The following is a 19775-nucleotide window of genomic DNA, read 5'->3' as shown; positions in this document are numbered from 1 at the left end:
ACTTTGGAGCCGGCTGCCTGTGGACGGTTGTACATCCCTGCAGTGGCATCTCCAGAGGTCCATTTCTGGGCTGGGCATGCCACTACTCTTCCCACCCGGGCAGCTGCCTGACCCCTAAGCCTGTCTTGGAAAAGATCGCCGGGGCCTCATCTTCCGCCCACCTTGAGGCTTTCTCCCACCCACGATCCCTCTGAGGATTTCGGCTTTCCCACGGCCTGTGCCATGGCCTCTTGCCTGGCCCCCTTCCCTGAGAAGCTGGGCGGGCCTGGAAGCCCCGTGGCTCTCTAGGGCCTCTGTACTGTCCTAAAACTCTTCGTCTGTGGCTGAGGTCACAGAGTCCTGGGTTCCGCATGGGGTCTCTTCTCCCTCCAGCGGAGAGAATGCTATGGTCATGGATGCCTTGTCTGGACGCATCCCGAGCCTGTGAAGAGGCATCTATGCCCAGTCGGGTCTATGGAACATAAAGTCCTAGGCTGCTGCCCTTCACCTTTGTGACCTCCCAGCAGCAGCCTGAACCCGAGCAGCAGTGCTGCCTGGGTTCCATGATAGGCCTCCGCAGGCGGGACCAGCAGTGTGCGACCATTCATTTCTGGGTTTGTAAATTAGAAGGCAAAGGTGAATGTCTGGAGCTGGTGATTCCTGGCAAATATGCTATTGGGTTTTAGATGCTTCAGGATAGAGAAAACCCAAAAATGGTAAAAAGTAGCAGGAGAGATGGAATGAGGGTAAGAGAATAGTTCTCACCAAATTGACATGGAAAAGAGCAGGGCAAAAGTTGACCATCCTGGGACTGGATTAAGAGCCAAAGCTCCCCGCTGCCTGACAAGAGGGGGAGGGTGGGCAGCAGGCAGGAGAGCCCCTCAACTCCACACCCTGCATACACTGAGGGTGCAGATCCGTTCTCTGAGCCCCAGACCCTTGTGTTGAGGGAGACATTTACTTGGCGTTGGCAGCATGGCCGCAGTCCAGCACTGGACGGCAAACGGGATTCCTTCTCACCCTCCAGAGCAACTGTATTCTCTGTCCCCACATGAATCCCAATCCAGCTCCGCTTTGTATGCTCCCCACCCCCCTGACTCCCTAGTCAAAGTAAGGAGTGGGGGTAAAGGTGGAGTTGTCTTACAGCTATTTTCAAGATTTTGTAAAGCCAAAATAAAAATGCTTTTGTCATCAACTGCTCCTCATTTGGTAATACCAGTGCTGAGGGCTTCCCAGGTTGCTCAGCAGCAAAGAATTCACCTGCCAGTGGAGAAGACGCAGGAGACCCGTGCTTGATCCCTGAGTCAGAAAGATCCCCTGGAGGAGAAAATGGCAACCCTCTCCGGTATCCTAGTCTTTAGAATCTCATGGACAGAGGAGCCTGGCGGGATGCAGTCCACAGGGTCGCAGAGTCGGGCACATCTGAACATGGCATGCACAAGCTACTGACTGAAGGGCTAACTGGCAGCTCCAGATCACATTGGCAAAATTGGGGAAAGGAATGAACATTTGGTGCACTGGGTGTGTGTGTGCTAAGTGGCTTTAGTCACGCCTGACTGTGACTCTATGGGCGATAGATAGCCTGCCAGGCTCCTCTGTCCATGGGATTCTCCAGGCAAGGATACTGGAGTGGGTTGCTATTTCCTCCTCCAGAGGATCTTCCCGACCCAGGGATCGACCTGCACCTCCTGCATCTCCTGCATTTCAGGCGGGTTCTTTCCCTCTAGTGTCACCTGAGAAGCCCAGTTTGGTAGGAATGGGATCCAAATGGGTAGCCCCTTTGCTTCCTTGAATCTGGAAGCAAACACAAGGATTGGTGACCTAGGAAATAGTAATTTGCAATGTTGCTGGGGCACAGACTTGGCATGTGTAGCGTTGCTGTGAGAGCGCCACTGTGGGCAGTGTGGTGAGCCCAGGCACCAACTGTCCCTGCCCCAGGACTGGATGTAGCTCATGAATATATTCATCCTATTCTGCACCTGTATTATCATGAACGGAGGGATCTGACTGGGGCTCAGACACGGCCTCCTCAAGTGCTAAGAGACCACTGTCATATCACGGAAAAGGCCCTCCATAGTGAAAGGCAAAAAACAAGTACCCCTGAAGGTGACTTCTCTAAATAACTGCATCTTCAGCATCCAAGGCCTTGACACTTTTTAAGTTTTTAGATAATTCACAGGTGATTTTAACAGATTACACAAAAAGATCCTGTGTATCCTTTACCCACTTCCCCCCACTGGTAACATCTTGCGTTTGAAGCTACAGTACAGCATATTCCAGGATCTCCATATATATTCAAGATAAAGAACACTTCTATCTCCACAAGGATGCTCCTGTTTCATTTTTATAACCACATCCACTTCCCTCCTGCCCCCTACTCAACCCTTGGGAACCACTAATCTGGTTTTCATTGGTTTAACTTTTATCTTAAAAAATCCTGATTTTCTCATAACCACAAGGGCAGGGAGTCCAAAGTTAGGTCGACCCTAAGGAACATGGTCTCTAGGTCAGAAGCAGGACACCAGAGTCCGCTCGGAACCGAGGCTCGGTGGAGGGGGGCGGTGAATTCCCAGAGCTCGGATATTAGCAGAATTCCCGGTCTCCTCGGCTAGGTGACCCTCATTGCATTGACCTGTCTTGAATTCTGGAGCCCGCAGCGGGAATTGTCTTCCGTGATTTGAATTTCATTTTCCTGCTTATCTCAATAATACAATCCGCGTTTCAAACTCTAATGAAAAGAAAACTCAAGTGGCCCCAGGAAGCTCTTATCACCAACCGGCACATTGGGAGCCTGGGAAGATGGAGCCGAGCAAGTGTGCGGGAGGAGGGCGGACGGGGACCGCCTTCACTTGCCCCGGCTTCGGCCGCTGCCGAACGCGACTGCGAGCCCCTCGGGTGACTACGCCCGAGGGGATCCCGTTGCTAGGGGCGTTACCAAGGAGGGGCCTCGAGGAGGCGCTGTCTTCCGGGGGGAGGCCAACTAGTAACCCGGAAGCGGTCGGCAGTGCGGCGCTGTTTAAAGATGGCGGCGGAGGAACCTCAGCAGCAGAAGCAGGAGCCGCTTGGCAGCGACTCCGAAGGTACCGACCAGGGGAGAGCCGCCCGGCCTGGGCTAGCGGGGGCGATGCCGGATGGCCGGTTCCCGAGAAAACCAGGGCTGGGGCGGCTGACGGCGAAGTGAGCGGAGGGCCCCTTCCCCCGCCTCCGCCGCCTCCCCTCCCCCTCACAATGGAAGGAGCCGCCGCCGCGACCCCTGGCCGGGCGGGCGGCGGGAGAGAAAGCGGGGCGGGCTCCAGCCCGCGACTCTTCCCTGTCGCGCGCTCCTGGGGCGTGGCCTAGGCCGCTCCGCCCCTCGACCCCCCGGCTCAGCCCCCTCCCCGCCAGGCGTCCGGCTCCCGGGTCCCCGGCTCTCCCGCCCCGGACCTGGCACTCAGGCCCGGGCCTAGTTCGGCCCCGTCTAGTCCGCCTCCTCCAGAGCGGCCCGAGCCCGGGAGGGCGTCGAATTACGCCGGGCTGCGGAACACAAAGGACTGGGCGGGCCGCTGGGGATGCTGCGGGCGGCCCGAGGTTGTGAGCGGCCGCAGGTGTGTGCCCCTGAGGGCAGCGCCCTTCGTTTCCGGTAGAGCCCCCTCTCCTAGCCTCGCAGCCCCTTGCTTCCTGTCTCGGCATAGTTTCCTTAGACCCCTGAAGAGTTGGACCTCTCAAAACTACCCACCCTCTTTTCACCCCTGAGTTAGAAACTGGGGACTGAGGAGGTCACTAGGGTTGGGAGGGATGGCCCAGTTGCAGTGTAGTGTAGGGGGTGGGTGGAGGCCCAGCTGAGGCCCTGGGCTGCTCAAGATCAAAAGGATTGGCCTTAAAAGTCATTCAGCACACAGCTCCCCTTCTAAAAAACTGAGCTTTGGGGGACCTAGACCCGCCCCCCGCCCCCCAAGGGACTTGTTTAGGATCATGTAAGTTAAGAAAGAACCAGAGCCAGGATTCAGGTCTCCTGGCTCCTCACCAGTGGCTGCTTGGCATGGGGCCCACAGGGTGGACCCGCCCAACTCAGTGATGTGTATTGAACTACACCTCTTAAGATACCACCTCCTCACAGCATCACAGTGAAGGGGGGAAGGTGGTGGTATCTGTCTCTGTTCACAGCTGACCATGAGCCTGTGCAGTAAGGTGCCAGAGGAGTTATTGTGGCGAAGAGCCCAGGCTTTGCAATTTAGACAAACCTGGGTTTGACCACAGGTCTCCCTCTTCGTGACTTGGGGCAGATGATTTCACCTGTCTGCATTTTTCTTCTTTGTAAAATGGGCACCATTAAGAATACCCAGGATGGCAGGCGGAGGAATGGTGTGATTGAGTAAAGTAAAGCTCTCATCTAGCCGAAGATACTCTGCTTCCTCATCTGTCTTTCCTCAAGAGACCTGGCTCAGGGGCCTTCCGGGCTGCTGGGAAGTGATGTTACAGAGCAGGGGGAGAGGGCTTGTTCAAGCTGGAAGAGTGTACCCTGGGGGGCGGTCACCTTGGCCTGCTTACTTTATTTTTCACCATTTATTTATACTTACTTGGCTGTGCCGGGTCTCAGATATGGCATGTGGGATCTAGTTCCCAGACCAGGGATTAAACCCAGGCCCCTTGGATTGGGAGCTCGGAGCCTTAGCCACTGGACCTCCAGGGAAGTCCCTGGCCTCCTCCCTTTAAAGATGAGAAAACTCGTGCCCGGGAAGTGGAAGGACTTTGCCAAGATCCCACAGTTGGGGTGGAGCAGGGCATGACGCATGCTTCCAGATTGCATGTCTGCTCTCCTGGCCCGTTCTTGTCCTCGGCCCGGCTTCCTGGAGTGCGGAGAGCCAGGGCCCACTTGTACTCCTTGGCTTTCCTTCTTCCAGGTGTTAACTGTCTTGCTTATGATGAAGCCATCATGGCTCAGCAGGACCGAATTCAGCAAGAGGTGAGTGGCTGTGGCCAGTGGCCTTTGGGGATACATTGGTTGGACTGAGGCCTACCGTTTGTCTCTCCTCCAGAAGCTCCCCCTCCCCAGGCTGAGCTGGTACTAGATGCCTTTATGGGGGGATGTGTGGCCCCTGTGCCCGGCAACTCTCAGCTAGATGTTCGGGCTGACAGGTGTGGGTCACTCCATTCGCCTGTCAGAATGTGATGGCTTCCCCACCCCGCAGATTGCTGTGCAGAACCCACTGGTCTCGGAGCGGCTGGAGCTCTCTGTCCTATACAAAGAGTATGCTGAGGACGACAACATCTATCAACAGAAGATCAAGGTGGGAGCCTGGCCGAGGGCTCAGGAGCCTGGCCGCTTTAGACCTGAGCTTGGCTGGGCCTGGCCTCAGAGGGTCGGATGGTGGGAAGCCCTCTGGTCACTGGTTCACAGGTTGGCAGAGTCTGGAACCAAAAAGACCTTGATTCAGATCCTGATGCTGCCACATGGCAGCTGTATCCTCAGCAGCTCCTTCGATGTCTCAGAGCTGTGGAGACCTCAGCTGTGAAATCAGGGTGATGAAAGCAAGGGTGCTTGTGAGGTTGCTGGAGATGATGCCTGGGGGGCCTGGTGCCGGCTGTGGGGAGCCTGTGGTCTCAGTGTTCACGGCGGGTGGGGGGGTGCTGGCGGGCGGAGGCTGGCCAGTGGGGGAGGGTGCCGGCGGAGACACAGTCTTGCCCCCTGCTTCCGTGGAGAGGCAGGCAGCACTGGGGAGAGGGGCCCCTGGATCTTCGTGTAAGGCCCTGGTGCCTCCCTTAGAAACTGAGGTAAGTCCCTTAACCACTCACTTCCTTCTCTGTGAGCTGGGGGTCTGAAATGTGACAGTGAGTGTGTATATACAGTGTCTCCTGGGCATAGCCTGCTGCTGCTGCTGCTAAGTCGCTTCAGTCGTGTCCGACTCTGTGCGACCCCATAGACAGCAGCCCACCAGGCTCCGCTGTCCCTGGGATTCTCCAGGCAGGAACACTGGAGTGGGTTGCCATTTCCTTCTCCAGTGCATGAAAGTGAAAGTGAAGTGGCTCAGTCGTGCTCGACTCTTAGTGACCCCATGGACTGCAGCCTACCAGGCTCCTCCGCCCATGGGATTTTCCAGGCAAGAGTACTGGAGTGGGGTGCCAGTGCCTTCTCCGGGGCACAGCCTGAGGGTTTAGTAAATGCTACTCCTCCCCCCTCTCCCCCAAAGATCAGAGCTGCTTAGACTCTTCCACCTGCAAGGTTGGCCTTTGGGGTTAGCCATTTGAGGGGCCAGGCAGGTAACCCAGGTGACTGGAGGTGGCTAGGTCAGGCGGTGAACAGTGGTACCGCAGCCCGGCTCTCCAGTAGCAGGTGGTGGAGCCTCATGGGGTGAATGGGAGCATCCGTGCCTGTCACTCCATTAGTGCTTCCGAGACCAGCCAGAAATGATTTTGTTGTAAAATCTCCAGACTCCTGACAGTTGCCAGCTGATTGACATTTAAAGTGGGCCAGACAGCACATGTGCAGGCCAGAGCCCGCTGCGTGTGGCCTGTGGGCACCTCTGCCCCTGCTCAGGGTGCTCACGGTTTACCCTGGAGGCCTCTGGAGAGAAGAAGGCCCGGGCTCTGGGGCCCGACAGACCTGATGTGAAGTCCTGGCTTCCTCCTCCTGTGTGACCTTGGGCAGCAACACTGGCCTTCTTGGGGCCTCTGTTGATCTGCCAGCTCTGCGTGGAGAGGCCTGTCTTGTGGGGTGGGCGTGAGGCTTGCAGGAGAGGACGGTGGTCAGGTGTGGAGCCCAGTGCCTGGGAGGCGGTGAGTCCCTCCTCTTCTCCGTGTGGTGGGCTGGCGGGGCACAAGGCCTGCCTGTCCCACGGGGCCACCCCAGTAAAGTGGACAGGCCACGCCTCTCAGGTTCTTCCCCTGAGTCAGTCGGCAGATGTTCAAGCGTCAGCTCCTAGGAGGAGCCCAAGCGCAGACAGCAGGGCCCGGGCTCCTGTGCCGTGGCTCCTCTGTGAAGTGGGCCCCGGGGGTGCGCGTGGAAGGACAGTGGGCCTGGCACGGGGTAAGTGCTCAGAACAGTTCTGGTCGCAGCAGGGATTTGGGCTCTTTGTATGCATTTTGTCCCACTTTGACACTTAGGAGCACACCCTGGGGGCCAGGCAGTTTTAGGCTCTAGAGATAGTGATGACTACAGCTGCCAAGTTACCATGGCGGTTCAGAGTGGAAAGACAGCCGTTAAGGCAACTCACGTGTGTGGCAGAGGTGGTGAGTGCTGTGGACAAAAGTCAAAGAGTGAAGCTGCCCGAGGAGATGGGGGTGGGGATTTGCAGGTTTACCTAGGGTGGTGTCTGATGAACTGAAAGAGGCCAGCGAGCAAGGCGGGGTGGCCATCCGGGCGGAGCAGGAGGCGGCCAGCGTGGTGGGAGCAGAGTGGATGGGAGACAGGGCTTGGAGCCGAGAAGGGATTCGGAGGGAGCTGCGTGTTTACTGGGTGTCTGTGGTCACTGGTGCCGCGGTGGGGAGAGACTGAGCAGTGAGTGAGGTGCAGGCAGGGAGACCGTGTGGAAGCTTTTGCGATGAAACCGGCCCTAGATGGAGTTGGACGGGGCAGCGGCGCAGCCCGCCTGAGGAGAGACTGACGCGGGCAGAGTGGCAGGGTCTGCCCTGGGTGGCGGGGGAAGTGATGGCGGAGTCTGCTTGGCTGGGAGGGTTTGACTCCGCGGCGAAAAGGTGGGGAGCTGAGGCAAGGCAGGGAAGGCCCTGAGGTCAGAAGCCGCCTGTTGGCTGGGCGGTTCAGAGGCTGTGCAGCCCAGGCAGTTGAGTGGAGCGGGGAGAAGTGGGCAGATGAAGAATTACGTTTAAATCCCAGGAGGTCAGGAGACAGCCAGCGCTAGGGCTGCCCCAGGCCTGAACAGGTTGTGCTCACGCAGCAGGGGCTGTGGGTGGTCACTGGCGTGACTATCTTCTGGCAAGTGACACACGGGTCTTGAGGAAGGGTGTGTGGTTGGGTGGCGGCCATGACCTCCATGGGTAAGTGAGGAGGGGCAGCGTTGAGGTTGGAGGGCATGGAGAGGGTAGGGGAGGAGTGAAGAAGGGGGTTCGAGGCACCACACCTGTGGGTGCAGGGGGATGCTGCTCAGCAACGGTCTAGGGGGAGTGGGTTTGACCTTCGGACTTAGGAGGGCATCTGTGACCTTCGCTAGAGTAGAAGCCGGCTGGGCTTGCGTACCCAGCAGAAAAGAAACGGAGACAGTGGCACAGGCAGCTTCAGGAGCAGTGCTGCCCTGTGGGAGAGCAGAGAGGTGGGGAGGTGGCTGCAAGGGAATTCGTGGGGAGCAGAGCATTTGTTTATAGGCAGTGGGGCCAGTTGGTCGGGAAAGAGGAGCTGATGATGGCGGGGGAGGGCAGACTTCAGGAACCGTGTCCTGAGTCCAAGGGAACGTGGCTCTGGGAGCAGCCTCGGACTTTGCAGGGATGGAGAGCAAGGCCCTGGGAAGCAGGGGACAGGGTGCCATGGGGATGACGGCTTCTTAGTGGAAGTCCTCAGGGAGCAGTCATCGGGAGGATGACTGGCTGGGGGCTTAAGATATGGGGAAAAGGCATGAAATAGGCGTCAGGAAGAAGGAGAGGGTGCTCAGGCCTGGGGAGTGAGGCCTGGTTGCCGGACAGTGCCAAGGGCCAGACCCCCGACTCCTGAGGAGAGATTGAACAGACAGGAGGAACTCCATTGAGCTGGGGAGGAAACTGGGAAAGAGTGAACCAGTACCTGGGAGCAGGCAGAGCAGGGATTAGATGGAGGTGAGGGGGCTGCTTCCCGCCCCAGGCCTGTGCAGTGGGGGCCCCCAGCGCGGCACTGCATCAGGGATTAGATAGAGGTGAGGGGGCTGCTTCCCGCCCCAGGCCTGTGCAACGGGGGCCCCCAGCACGGCACTGTGCCGTGTACACTAACTTGTTTGCCCTGGAGCTCTCAGGGTTTGAAAGGCTATACACTGGAAAAGCTGCATCTGTCAAGGACCCATTCACTTGCCTGGTTTTATGAAACAGTAGACCTTTAGGCCCAGCAGCATGGCACGCCTAGCGGCTGTTGACCACTTTGGTGACTGATGTAACCAATGTGTCTATAATTCATGTTCCTGAGGCTCGGGGGCTCCCGGCAGCGGCTTGCTAAGTGACCCCCATTATCGGAGTCAGCAGCCAAGGACGGCAGGAGGCTGTTGTGGTGTGACCTCTGTTGGGGGTATTTCCTGGGCCTGCCCTCTTTCCACCAGATGTTGATGAGCACGGGGTGGGGTGGGGGCTGCCTCTCCGCAGGACCTCCACAAAAAGTACTCATACATCCGCAAGACCAGGCCTGATGGAAACTGTTTCTATCGCGCTTTCGGATTCTCCCACTTGGAGGCGTTGCTGGACGACAGCAAGGAATTGCAGCGGTGAGGAGGCGTGGCGGGGAGGTTCCGTTGGTGGCTGGGGGGTGCGGTTCCCCCTGAGGCCCAGTGATGGCCTGGGCCCTGCCGGGCCTGGTCTGCCGGCCTAGGAGCCTGGGGCGCCCTGTCTCCCGCCTGTCCACAGGTTCAAGGCTGTGTCTGCCAAGAGCAAAGAGGACCTGGTGTCCCAGGGCTTCACTGAGTTCACAATTGAGGATTTCCACAACACGGTGAGGCCAGCTGCCCCACGCGGGGTCGGCCAGGGTGGCGGGTGGTAGCCTGGCGGTGACAGGGGTGACCCGTCTCCCCCCTTGTCTCGCCCTCTGTCCCCCTCGGGCGCAGTTCATGGACCTGATCGAGCAGGTGGAGAAGCGGACCCCCGTGGCTGACCTGCTGGCCTCCTTTAACGACCAGAGCACCTCGGACTACCTGGTGGTCTACCTGCGGCTGCTCACCTCAGGCTATCTGCAGCGCGAGAGCAAGTTCTTTGAGCACTTCATCGAGGGCGGGCGCACCGTCAAGGAGTTCTGCCAGCAGGTGCTGCCCCTCCCTGCCCCTCGGCTGTGGGCCCCTTTTCCCCTGAGCGCCCCCTGAGCCGCCCTGTGCCACAGGAGGTGGAGCCTTCCCTGGGGGGGGCCCGGGTGGCGGGGGGGCGCTGAGCGCCCCCTGAGCCTCCCTGTGCCGCAGGAGGTGGAGCCCATGTGCAAGGAGAGCGACCACATCCACATCATCGCGCTGGCCCAGGCGCTCAGCGTCTCCATCCAGGTGGAGTACATGGACCGCGGCGAGGGCGGCACCACCAACCCCCACGTCTTCCCCGAGGGCTCCGAGCCCAAGGTCTACCTGCTCTACCGGCCCGGACACTACGACATCCTCTACAAGTAGGGCCGCCTGGCCTGCCACGCTGCCCGCCCGCCCCTCTGCCAGGCGCTAGACATGGACAGAGGTTTTCTTGTGGTTGTAAATGGTCATACTTCACTCCCCCAACCCCTTCCCTGTCACACGACCTCCCGTGTTTTATTAAAGGGGACGCTGGTGGTGAGCCGCGTGTGTGCGTGTCCCTGCTCGGCTGCTGCCCACCTGGCTGCTCTGTGTCTGGCTGCCCCCTTCCCCTCAGGTGGGTTTCTCTCAGCCTTTCACCTGTCCACCCCCAAACCTCCCCGCCAGGAGCAGTTTTGAGGGGTCTGGGCCTCTCGGGGACCCTTCCTGGTTATTGGGGTTCTGCTTCCTTCCCTTCAGGCCACCATGCCTTCCCTGTTTAGCTGGCCAGGGCTTTCCCTGGGGACCCAGGAGCACCGAAGCTTCTAGCTGCTCCCTCCTGGGCCCTGCCCCCACCCTGCTGTCCTGGCCGGAGCCCCAGCCACCTGCCCTCTATCAGGGCTCTGCGTGGTGGAGTCCTGGGTGGAGAGGGACCGCATGATGCTGCATCCTGGCTCAGGGCAGAGGGAGGCGTGGGGGTGCCCCAGGGCACCCCAGCTGGTGCCAGCCAGGCGGGGGAGGGGCAGTCCCCCAGCCTGTGCGTGGTCCCCTGTCCCCAGGTCTAGCCTCAGGTCGAGTGGGGCTCTCCAGGCCGCCGTTCTCCCCGCTCTGCTCCCCTCGGCCCCCTGCTCATGCCTGCTTTGCACCCCCACTGCTTGGGCCACGGTGTCTGCACTGCCTTCCTTTCTGCCTTCACCTCGTCTCTCACCCCTGCCCCCTCCCCGGCACCTGTGGGGTCTCAGCCCCCAGGCTGTGAGCTTCTTGGGGGCAGGCCCTCAATAAATGTGACGTGCTGCTGCCCACCTCTGCTGTCAACCTCGTGCCTCCCCTTGCCTGGCTCACCGAGAGCTCTTGCCCTCCCCTTGATGCCAAAGCAGCTGTCCACACCTGGGCTCCCTCCCTCACCAGCAGAGCTGGGACAGTCGGAGCTGCAGCAGTAGTGGTCTTTATTAGGCTCCTGACGGGGCGGAGGGTGTAGGGGAAGGATAGGGTGGCCCCGCCAGGCCCCACTGCAGGCTTCGGAGACTTAGAGCTGGGAGCGTGGTCCGGCAGGCCCAGGGGAGTCTGCAGGCAAAGACGAGAGGTCAGAGCAGTGGCCCGTGGACTGCCCCGGCCTCCCAGGCTGCCTCCCTGGCTTCCTTCCCTGCGTGGGGGTGAGCAGGTGTTAGTGGGCATGAGGTTAGTGGGCAGCCACACAAAGGGCCAGGCCCTGCTTACCAGTCCTGGTCAGGGTGGGCAGCATCACGCTGGAAGGCAGAGGACAGTGAGAGCCTGTCCTGGGTGGACGGAGCGGGACAGGGGCTGGCGGGGGTGCGGTGGGGGCAGGAGGCACCTACCGACCGGGAAGTAGTGGGGGAGGCGTTCTCGGTAGATGTTCTCGTCCTTCTCCAGGAACACGCAGATGATCAGCCGGTCCACCTGCATCAGGGCCTGTTGAGCCTGGGCGGAAGCGGCCGGCTCCCCGGCTCCTGGGCCTTAACCACCACCCTCGCTGCTGTGGGGTTTCCCCTGCCCTGTCCTTGGGGCACTCTTCAACCTGGGTTTAGAGCTCGGGCTACAGAAGGGGCTCGTGGCGTGGTGTGCGCCCCGCTATCCCTTTCTCGAAGTGCCCTGTGCCCTGGCCGCAGGGGAGGAAAACGCCCTGAGTAAAAGAGGACGCAGAGAGCAAGCGCGAGCCCAGGGCCCCGAGCGGGCACTCTGCACACTCCTTGGCGATGACGGGTGGGGCTGGTCACATGCGCCCCGCCGCCCACCTCCGTCCCCTCCCTTCGGCTGGACCCAGGCCTCACCTTGTCTTTGTGCTGCTCTAGCCACTCGCGCAAAGCGGTCAGCACTACCTCGGCCGCCGCCTCATTGGGGTACCCTGAGGACGGGACCGTGGGCCCCAGTGAGTCTCGAGCTCCGCCCCTCGCCGCTCCGCCCTGCCCCGCCCACTCCCGGCCCCTCCTGGCGTCCCGGCCCGCGCACCGCCCATCTGCGCCCTTCCTCTTATAGACCCCACTCACCGAACACTCCAGTGGATATGCAGGGGAACGCCTAGGGATGAGGGGTAGTGAGAAGGGGCTGGGGACAGCGTCACTCTTCGCTCCGCCTCCCGCTAGGCCGCCCCCCGCCCCGCCCCCTCCCGCCTCCCCGCCCCTCACCGCCGAGCGGAGCCGGTGCTCCAGCAGCAGGTCGAGGCTGCTCAGGTAGCAGCTGCGGAGCTCGGCAGCCTGGCTGGCACTCGGCTCTCCGTGGGCGATGGGTCCCACCGTGTGGATGACATCTGTGGGAGGGGGTGAGGTCAGACCGGTCAGAGCTCCTGGCGGTCTTTGGCTTTCCCTCCTGCCGGCCTGGGCCCCGGTGGTGGTTTAGTCGCCAAGTCGTGTCCGACTCTGTGACCCCATGGACTGTAGCCCGCCAGGCTCCTCTGTGCATGGGATTCTCCCGGCAAGAAGACTGGGGTGGGTTGCCATTTCCTTCTCCAGGGGATCTTCCCAACCCAGGGATCGAACCCAGATCTCCCTCATTGCCGGCGCATTTTTTACCAACTGAGCCACCAGGGAAGCCCCTGGGCCCTGGAAGGGACAGGAAACAAGCACCCTCCTCCCCAAATTCTGATCTTCCCCGGGTAGGGACCCCACCCATAATTCACACCTGTACAGATAGGCCAGCCTACGCAGGCCCCCCACCCCACATCTGTCTGGACCCGGCTGAAAGAATTGGAGGTTGTTGCCTCCTTAGCTATTCCCCTCACTTAGTCCTTGCCGCTCCCAGCCTCTGCGCATGCCCTCCACACACCTGCTTCCTGGGATCTGCGAGGAGGGGCCAGGTCCTGGCACTTAAGTGCCCCCGGAGGAGGCCTCCAGCAATTCTGTCGGGGGTACACCCCTAATCCCGAGTTACACTAATTACGCAAGGCGTCCTGTCTGCGCCCCACGGGCTGGGGGTGTCGGGGACTCACACTTGGCCGGCAGCCGATAGCCACAGGTGATCTTGGCCTTGCCAGTCTCGCAGTTCTGCAGGGTCCGGCACTCGTCGGTGAGCAGCGGTCCGGCGGCCCGGTGGATGCAGCCGTCCACTGCAGGGAACCGGGCAGTGAGTGGCGGAGCTCCCAGCTACCCGCTGAGTCCGTTTTACAGAGAAGGCCGAAGCCCACGGAAAGAAGACTCCAATCCCTGGGCTGTGCCGGGACTCACCCGGCCCCGAGGCCCTGGGCTCACTCTCCCGCGGCCTCCAGACGCTCCCTCACCCCTCCACCCTCTTCCCGCACCCCCCGGTCCCACACTTGTTTCACAGCTGGGAAAACTGAGGCGTAGACGGCGGCCAGAGCGGACCGCGGCGGGAGCCGGCGCAGACCTGCCGGCAGGGGGCGCGACCCGTCCGCCCTGCTCTTTCCTGGGCGCGCGGCAGGGGCGCAGGCGGGGCCGGGGTCTCCCCGGTCAGAGGCGGCGCCGGGACTCGGGAGGCGGGTCCGAGCGACAGGATCCGCAGCCAGAGCCAGACAAGGGGGAAAATCCGCCCTCCCGGCCGCGGGGCCCGCTGCCAGTCGCCACCTTCGCGGGAGGAGCCTGGGATCCGAACGCCGACCTCCGAAGGCGGGGCCCTCTCGGACCCGCTTTACATGTCTGACTCTTGTGACCCCATGGACTGTAGCCCGCCAGGCTCCTCTGTCCATGGGATTCTCCAGGCAAGAAGACTGGAAAGTGAAAGTCGCTCAGTCGTGTCTGACTCTTTGCGACCCCATGGACTATGCAGTCCAGGCCAGAACACTGGGATGGGTAGCCTTTCCCTTCTCCAGGGCATCTTCCCGACCCAGGGATCGAACCCAGGTCTCCCTCATTGCGGGCGATTCTTCACCAGCTGAGCCACAAGGGAAGTCCAAGAATACCGGGGTGGGTAGCCTATCCCTTCTCCAGGGCATCTTCCCGACCCAGGAATCCAACCGGGGTCTCCTGCATTGCAGGTGGATTCTTTACCAGCTGAGCTATCAGGGAAGACTGCTGGAGTGGGTTGCCATTTACAAATTCTTAAGACGGTGGCTCAGAGGGTAAAGCATCTGCCTGCGAATGCGGGAGACCTGGGTTCGATCCCTAGGTTGGGAAGATGCCCTGGAGAAGGTAATGGCAACCCACTCTGTTACTCTTGCCTGGAAAATCCTATGGACGGAGAAGCCTGGTAGCCACCGTCCATAGGGTCGCAGAGTCGGACACGACTGAGCGACTTCACTCATTCACTCACTCAAGACACATTACAGACGCGGACACTGAGGCCACCTAGATACAAGAGGCCGATCCGACGGGGGCCTTGAGCTAGGTCTTCCAGCTCCTTCCTGCGCCACGCGGGAGGGTGGTCTGCGCCGCGCAGGTGTCTCTGGGCGCGCACCCAAGCTCATTAACGAGTCGCCTCGTTAGTGCATCCGGCTTAATTGGGGCCGGGCCTGGGCTTGTTTATCCGAGGGCGGCTCTAGGGCCTCACCAGCGACCCTGGGGACCCGGACCCAGATAAACAAGTCGTCGTGGGCGCGGCAGGAGGCGTGGAAGAGACGCTTCTTCTCCCTGACCTCTCCAGGCTGCTGAGGCTCCGAGGGAGAGGCGGGGTCAGCCTCGCGAAGAGTCAAATTCAGACTCGCCCCTCATTGGCTGCGGCACCTTGGCAAGCCCTTTCCCCTTTCCCAGAGCTTCCTCTGCCTCATCAGAAAGATTGGGGCAGTGACCACTTCCCCCACCACGCCCCTCACCCCCACCCCGGGCCCCCTCCCCGCCCCCATTCCCCGGGAGAATATCACCCTCCTCTGGCAGGTCCCCAGCTCCAACTGCTCCGAGGCCTGTGCCAGGGGCTTCTTGGACACTGAGCTCAGTGCTCTGCAGCAGGAAATACTACCGTTTCCCCATTTCACAGACCGCAAACTGAAGGCCTAGTTGCTTCATTACAGCCCCACCCTCAATCTGCGCTCAAGACCAGGGCCGCAGCTGGCCCAGGCCCTTGGCTTCTGTTTTCTTTGGTGCCTGTGAGCCCAATTAAGCCTAATTCTGAGACTTCACCCGGAGATGGTACCAGGTGATTTCCCGAGCATCCTAGGAGTGGGGGCCGGGGTGATGGATAGAGGAACTGGGGAATCCCCGGGAGGGAATCTGGGACTGGGTCCCCTGCCACCCCCTCTGATGTGCAGGGCTGAGGGCAGCTGCAGCCAATGGGAGGGGCGGAGAGTGGGCGGTGTGGCACAGTGGGTGTACGTCCTCTATTTGCGGTGTGTCTGTTCTGGGTGCGGGGGGTACCACGGAGCCACCCAGCGCCATGTGCAACAGCGGGGGCTGTGGAGCTGGGCAACCTGGGTTCAAATACCAGCTCTGCCAGTCACGGATGTGTGATCCAGGGCACTTAACCTCCCTGGACCTCAACTGCCCCATCTGTAAAATGGGATAATATGACTACCCACTTCATAGGAATATTGACAGGATTAAATTAATTCCTGTAATGTGCTTAAGCCAGTGCCTGGCAACTCAAGTATTGGCTATTACTGAGACTGTGTGGGCCTGTGCCCGACCCGTGTGCCCCGGGAGTGTGGTGGGAGGCGGCGTCCAGGGCATGGGGTGAGCGCAGGGACCTCCTGGCCCTGCCCCAGTGGTCTCATCCACTTGGCAGCAGCTTGCCTGCCATCTCCCAGTGCTGTCCACCCTGCTGGCGACCTTGGCCCGCAGTGGGGGGCCGTGCGGAAGTGGAGCTCAGTGAGATCTGTTTCAGGGACTTAATGTTTCCTGCAGAAGTGGACAGGCCTGCAGCCAGGCCTTTAGGGCTGACCTGGGGGCATGAGGTGGGAGGAGGCGGGAGGAACTGGCGCCGGCAGAGCCCTTGGACTGGAGTCCCCCCACCCCCTGCAGCATCCATAGGGCCGGGGCCATATGACTCCCGTGACAGCGCCCAGCAAGCCATTCACCCAGAGCAGAGATGAGGGTCAGGCTCGAGGTTCCCCCCTTGCCCACCGTCCCCCCAAACCAGAGCCAGCCTGGCCCCCTCCTGTCCCCCTTCCCCAACCACACGGCAGGCCTGTGGCTCTCCCGTCCCTGAGGAGGCCCCCAGCCCCACTGGCCTTAGCTACAGGCCAAAGGACTGCCCCTTCCCACGCTTCCCACCATGACCCGTGCCTCCCCTGGCTCCGACCCCCAGGCCCTGCCCTGCCTCTTAGGTAGGGCTAAGCTGAGCCCTGGAGACCGGAAGCAGGAGGCTCCCGGGGGTCCCATCCCTTCCCCCCCACTCCCCACCTGACTATTGTTGGCTGTCATTAGGACAGTGGGGCAACTGGGCCTCGGGCCTGCCTGGTAGGGTGATGTCCCCAGGTCATACCAACTGACCCTCAGAACCCTTCCTGGCGCCCTCAGCCATATTCCCCCAAACCTCCTACTTGACCCCGCCCCGCTTCAAGACAGCGGAAAACCCGGGGTCTCTGCTGCGGAGCCTGAGCCCACGTGGGCGATAGGGCCTCCCTCGGATGCCTCTCCACCAGCCGGGGCGGAGCCCTTCCCCTGAGAGGAGATGGCCCTGAGGCCTGCACCGCCTCCCTCTGCAGCCTCCTCCTTGCTCCTCCAGTTTAAGCGCCCAGATTTTTATCGCTGTTTTTCTTTAGTCACTAAGTCGTGTCTGACTCTTTCATGACCCCATGGACTATGGCCCACCAGGCTCCTCTGTCCTTGGGAATTTCCAGGCAAGAAGACTGGAGTGGTTACTATCTCCTCCTCCAGGGGATCTTCCCTAACCAGGGATCAGACCCGCATTTCCTGCATTGACAGGCAGACTCTTTACCACGGAGCCACCAGGGAAGCCCCAGCTCCCAGACACGGCTCCTTAATTTCAGCCTCTTAGTGAGCAAGGCGCTGAGCCGTATACATCCACCGTCATATTTGATCCTCGCAGCCTGGCTGTGCTATTGCTTTTCTTGCTTTAGCAAAGAAGACATTGAGGCGCGGAGAGGGTGAGAGACTTGCCCAAGGTCACACAGCTGGTCAGCTCTACCTCCTCAAGAACCATGGCAGGACCTGACCTCAATGTTCCTACCCCGAGCCGCCCTTCCACGCTGGCTGGCTGCTGTGTGCCCTCCTCACTCAAACACTTCAGGAAGGTGTCCTGCCTGCGGCTGCTGTCCCCTCCACCGGCCCCCAGCAGCCTGGCTCCTGGCCCCTCCCCACCTCTGCCCATCCCCCTCCCAACAGAGGGGCTGCTCAGGGGACCTCTGGTTGCTGGGCGGTCTGAGGGCTCTCCCCTTGCAGACCGTTCAGCTGCACCCACAGGCTGACCGCTGGCTGTCTGCATCCAGCCCAGCAGGGCAGCCTTGCAGACCTGCTCTCCTCATCCTCCTGCCTCCCCGATCTCTTCTGCCTCCTTCCCCACCTCCTCAGACGCTGCTGTCCGCGGGCCCCGTCTGTCCCTTTTCTGTTCCAGCCCTGACTCTCCACCCAGGTCCAGGTACGTCCCCCAGAGAAGCCCTGCCCCCCCTGCCTGGAAGCCCACCCCAGCTTCCTGCCATCAGTGCGGCCTCCACAGCCCTGTTCTCAGCCTTCGGGAGCATCAGCTCAGACTCAGCGCCTTCCTAGCAAGGCCGGTGCAGGTAGGGCGTCCAAAGAGAGCAGGGGCTGGAGCCAGGCCACGGAGCCAGCAGCGGCGAAGCAGGCAGGCTCCCATGGGGGCCATTTGCCAAGGCGCTTAGGATATGTTGGCCGCTATTTAGGGTGCTGTAATATTCATGAAGGGAAGATTAGATATTTAAATTTATTCAGCAATAAATGTATCTCAGTGGGGGAGCATTTCTCATTCTAAACAAACAAGCAAGCAGGGGCTAATTAATTATTTACAGGAACACAAGGAGGGCTGTGGCCTGGGGGAGAGGAGGGCAGCTCTGCCCCGACAGAGGGCAGGGGACCCTGGCTAGCCCTGGGCCTGCCCCTCCGTTTCCCCCCTTCTTCTCCACCCCCCTCCACGTTCTGTGGGTCTGGCCCCCTGCTCGCCTCTTTCTGGCATTTCTCTTCCCACAAATCTTGCCCACAAGCTTGCTGGCAGCTTTGGGCCAGTCATTTAACCTCTTCGAGCCTCAGAAAATTTGGGGGGAGGTCTGAGATTTGTGGTGAGGTGGCCAGAGGAGGGGAGACTCAGGGCCAGGATGATTTAGTGATGTGTCTGAGGTCTCAGTTACAGGATAGCAGATGCTCCGAGCGCTGCCCTGGCCCCCACCTCTCCCCAGCAGGGATGAAGGCTCACAGGGGCGGAGCCGCTCCCAGCAGGTGTGGGTGGTGAGGTCCTGTCTGGGCAGCCCTCCGCCCCGCCCTGCCTGCCCGGGGCTCCTGTGGGTCCCAGGTGTCCCCCCAGGTGCCGAGTGTCAGAGCCTCTGAGATGAGCTCACTGGGGCTGTGCGGCTCAGGAGCAGACCTGGCCCCGTGAGACCCAAGGCATCCTCCCCCAGCTCTCCCACCCCTCTGCCGGTCATTTCACCTCTGCCTCAGCTTCACCTGTACAAGGCAACAGCACCTCCCACTGCATTTGGCTTGAGGGTTCAGTGCGAGACGGTACCAAAGTGCCCTGCGTGCTATCACGTGTCGTCCCATTTTACAGAAGGGTAGACCGAGGCACAGCCGCAGACTCCGTAGGCAAAAGATGCCTTTGTCCCAAATGCTCTTGGGGCCCCTTCGCCCAAGGGACAGGATACATTGCCAGTGGAGATGTCACCCAGAAAGCCCTAGCAGGGAGAGGGCTGCGGAGGCAGAGGAGTGAGCTTGAGGCCCGAGGGGCCAGGAGAGGGGTGTACCTCTCAAGCCCCGGAAGGCACCTGGGGGTGGGCCCTCTCCATCACTTCCCATTTAGACGGCTCACCTTGTAGATCCCGCCCACTCTGACCAGGCAGGTGTAGCCCATCCCAGCCCCCTGCACGGACGCCCACCGCCTGGGCTGAAAGGAGCCAGAAGCCTGAGTCTTTGCACCTCCAGGGCCCTGACCTGCAGAGCGCAGGCCCAGCCATAAGGTCTGGCCAAGTGACTCAGCCTGCGGCCCCGGGCCCCCTTCTCTCCAGCCCTCCCTACTCTCTTCCTCTCTGGCCCCCATTTTCCTCATAAGCTGAGACTTGGGAGTCTCGACCTCACGTGATCCCCGTTGCCAAAACTGCCTCGGCTTCTGCCCACATCTTCCCGGTCACTCATTCAGTCAACAGATGCGTCCCAGCCCCGGCTCGGTGCTGGACTTGGGCTCAGCCCACTGTGGGGGGAAGCAGAGCCCACCCTTGCCAGGCCCCACCCTCGAGATGCCAAGGTGGGTGGGTACCCCCGGGAGAAGACGGATGGATGACAGCTCGGCGATGTGATCTGAAATTCATTATGGGGTGAGATCAGCTCCTTAAATGGGGATTTGAAAACATTAGGGCTTCATTATGTACACAACGGCAGCGCCTCATTCATCATGCAAAAATCACTCCCGTTATTAAAAATCCCCGTG

The 19775-nt window shown here is 60.7% G+C and overlaps 2 protein-coding genes across 4 annotated transcripts in view; one reads left to right on the top strand and one right to left on the bottom strand.

The window, feature by feature from the left end:
• Positions 1-2953: 2953 nt before the first annotated feature.
• On the top strand, positions 2954-11125 carry OTUB1 (OTU deubiquitinase, ubiquitin aldehyde binding 1). Of its 2 annotated transcripts, none has more exons than XM_027532571.1 (7): positions 2954-3059; positions 4860-4921; positions 5148-5246; positions 9232-9350; positions 9490-9574; positions 9687-9881; positions 10032-11125. In XM_027532571.1, exons 1-7 carry the CDS (start codon positions 3002-3004, stop codon positions 10227-10229), a joined length of 816 nt encoding a protein of 271 aa, XP_027388372.1. In that variant the 5' UTR covers positions 2954-3001; the 3' UTR covers positions 10230-11125. The 2 variants fall into 2 exon arrangements, with proteins under 2 accessions (XP_027388372.1, XP_027388373.1); XM_027532572.1 differs by lacking the exon at positions 10032-11125 and adding an exon at positions 9956-10022.
• Positions 11126-11252: 127 nt separating this feature from the next.
• MACROD1 (MACRO domain containing 1) overlaps positions 11253-19775 on the bottom strand; it is a 155094-nt gene continuing 146571 nt past the window's right edge. The window contains exons 5-11 of one of the 2 annotated variants that reach the window (XM_027532570.1): positions 13267-13383; positions 12467-12588; positions 12329-12359; positions 12113-12186; positions 11660-11741; positions 11541-11569; positions 11253-11387 (exon numbers count right to left, since the gene is read on the bottom strand). In XM_027532570.1, coding sequence (XP_027388371.1) covers positions 11565-11569; positions 11660-11741; positions 12113-12186; positions 12329-12359; positions 12467-12588; positions 13267-13383 — 431 coding nt within the window. In that variant the 3' untranslated portion in view covers positions 11253-11387; positions 11541-11564. The remainder of the gene's footprint in view (positions 11388-11540; positions 11570-11659; positions 11742-12112; positions 12187-12328; positions 12360-12466; positions 12589-13266; positions 13384-19775) is intronic. The other variant, XM_027532569.1, reaches the window with a different exon arrangement.

The sequence above is a fragment of the Bos indicus x Bos taurus genome, chromosome 29 (assembly GCF_003369695.1).
Source record: "Bos indicus x Bos taurus breed Angus x Brahman F1 hybrid chromosome 29, Bos_hybrid_MaternalHap_v2.0, whole genome shotgun sequence".
Classification (NCBI taxonomy): domain Eukaryota; kingdom Metazoa; phylum Chordata; class Mammalia; order Artiodactyla; family Bovidae; genus Bos; species Bos indicus x Bos taurus.
The sequence above is the reverse complement of the archived record's forward strand: the minus strand, read 5'-3'. Positions and strand labels throughout refer to the sequence as shown.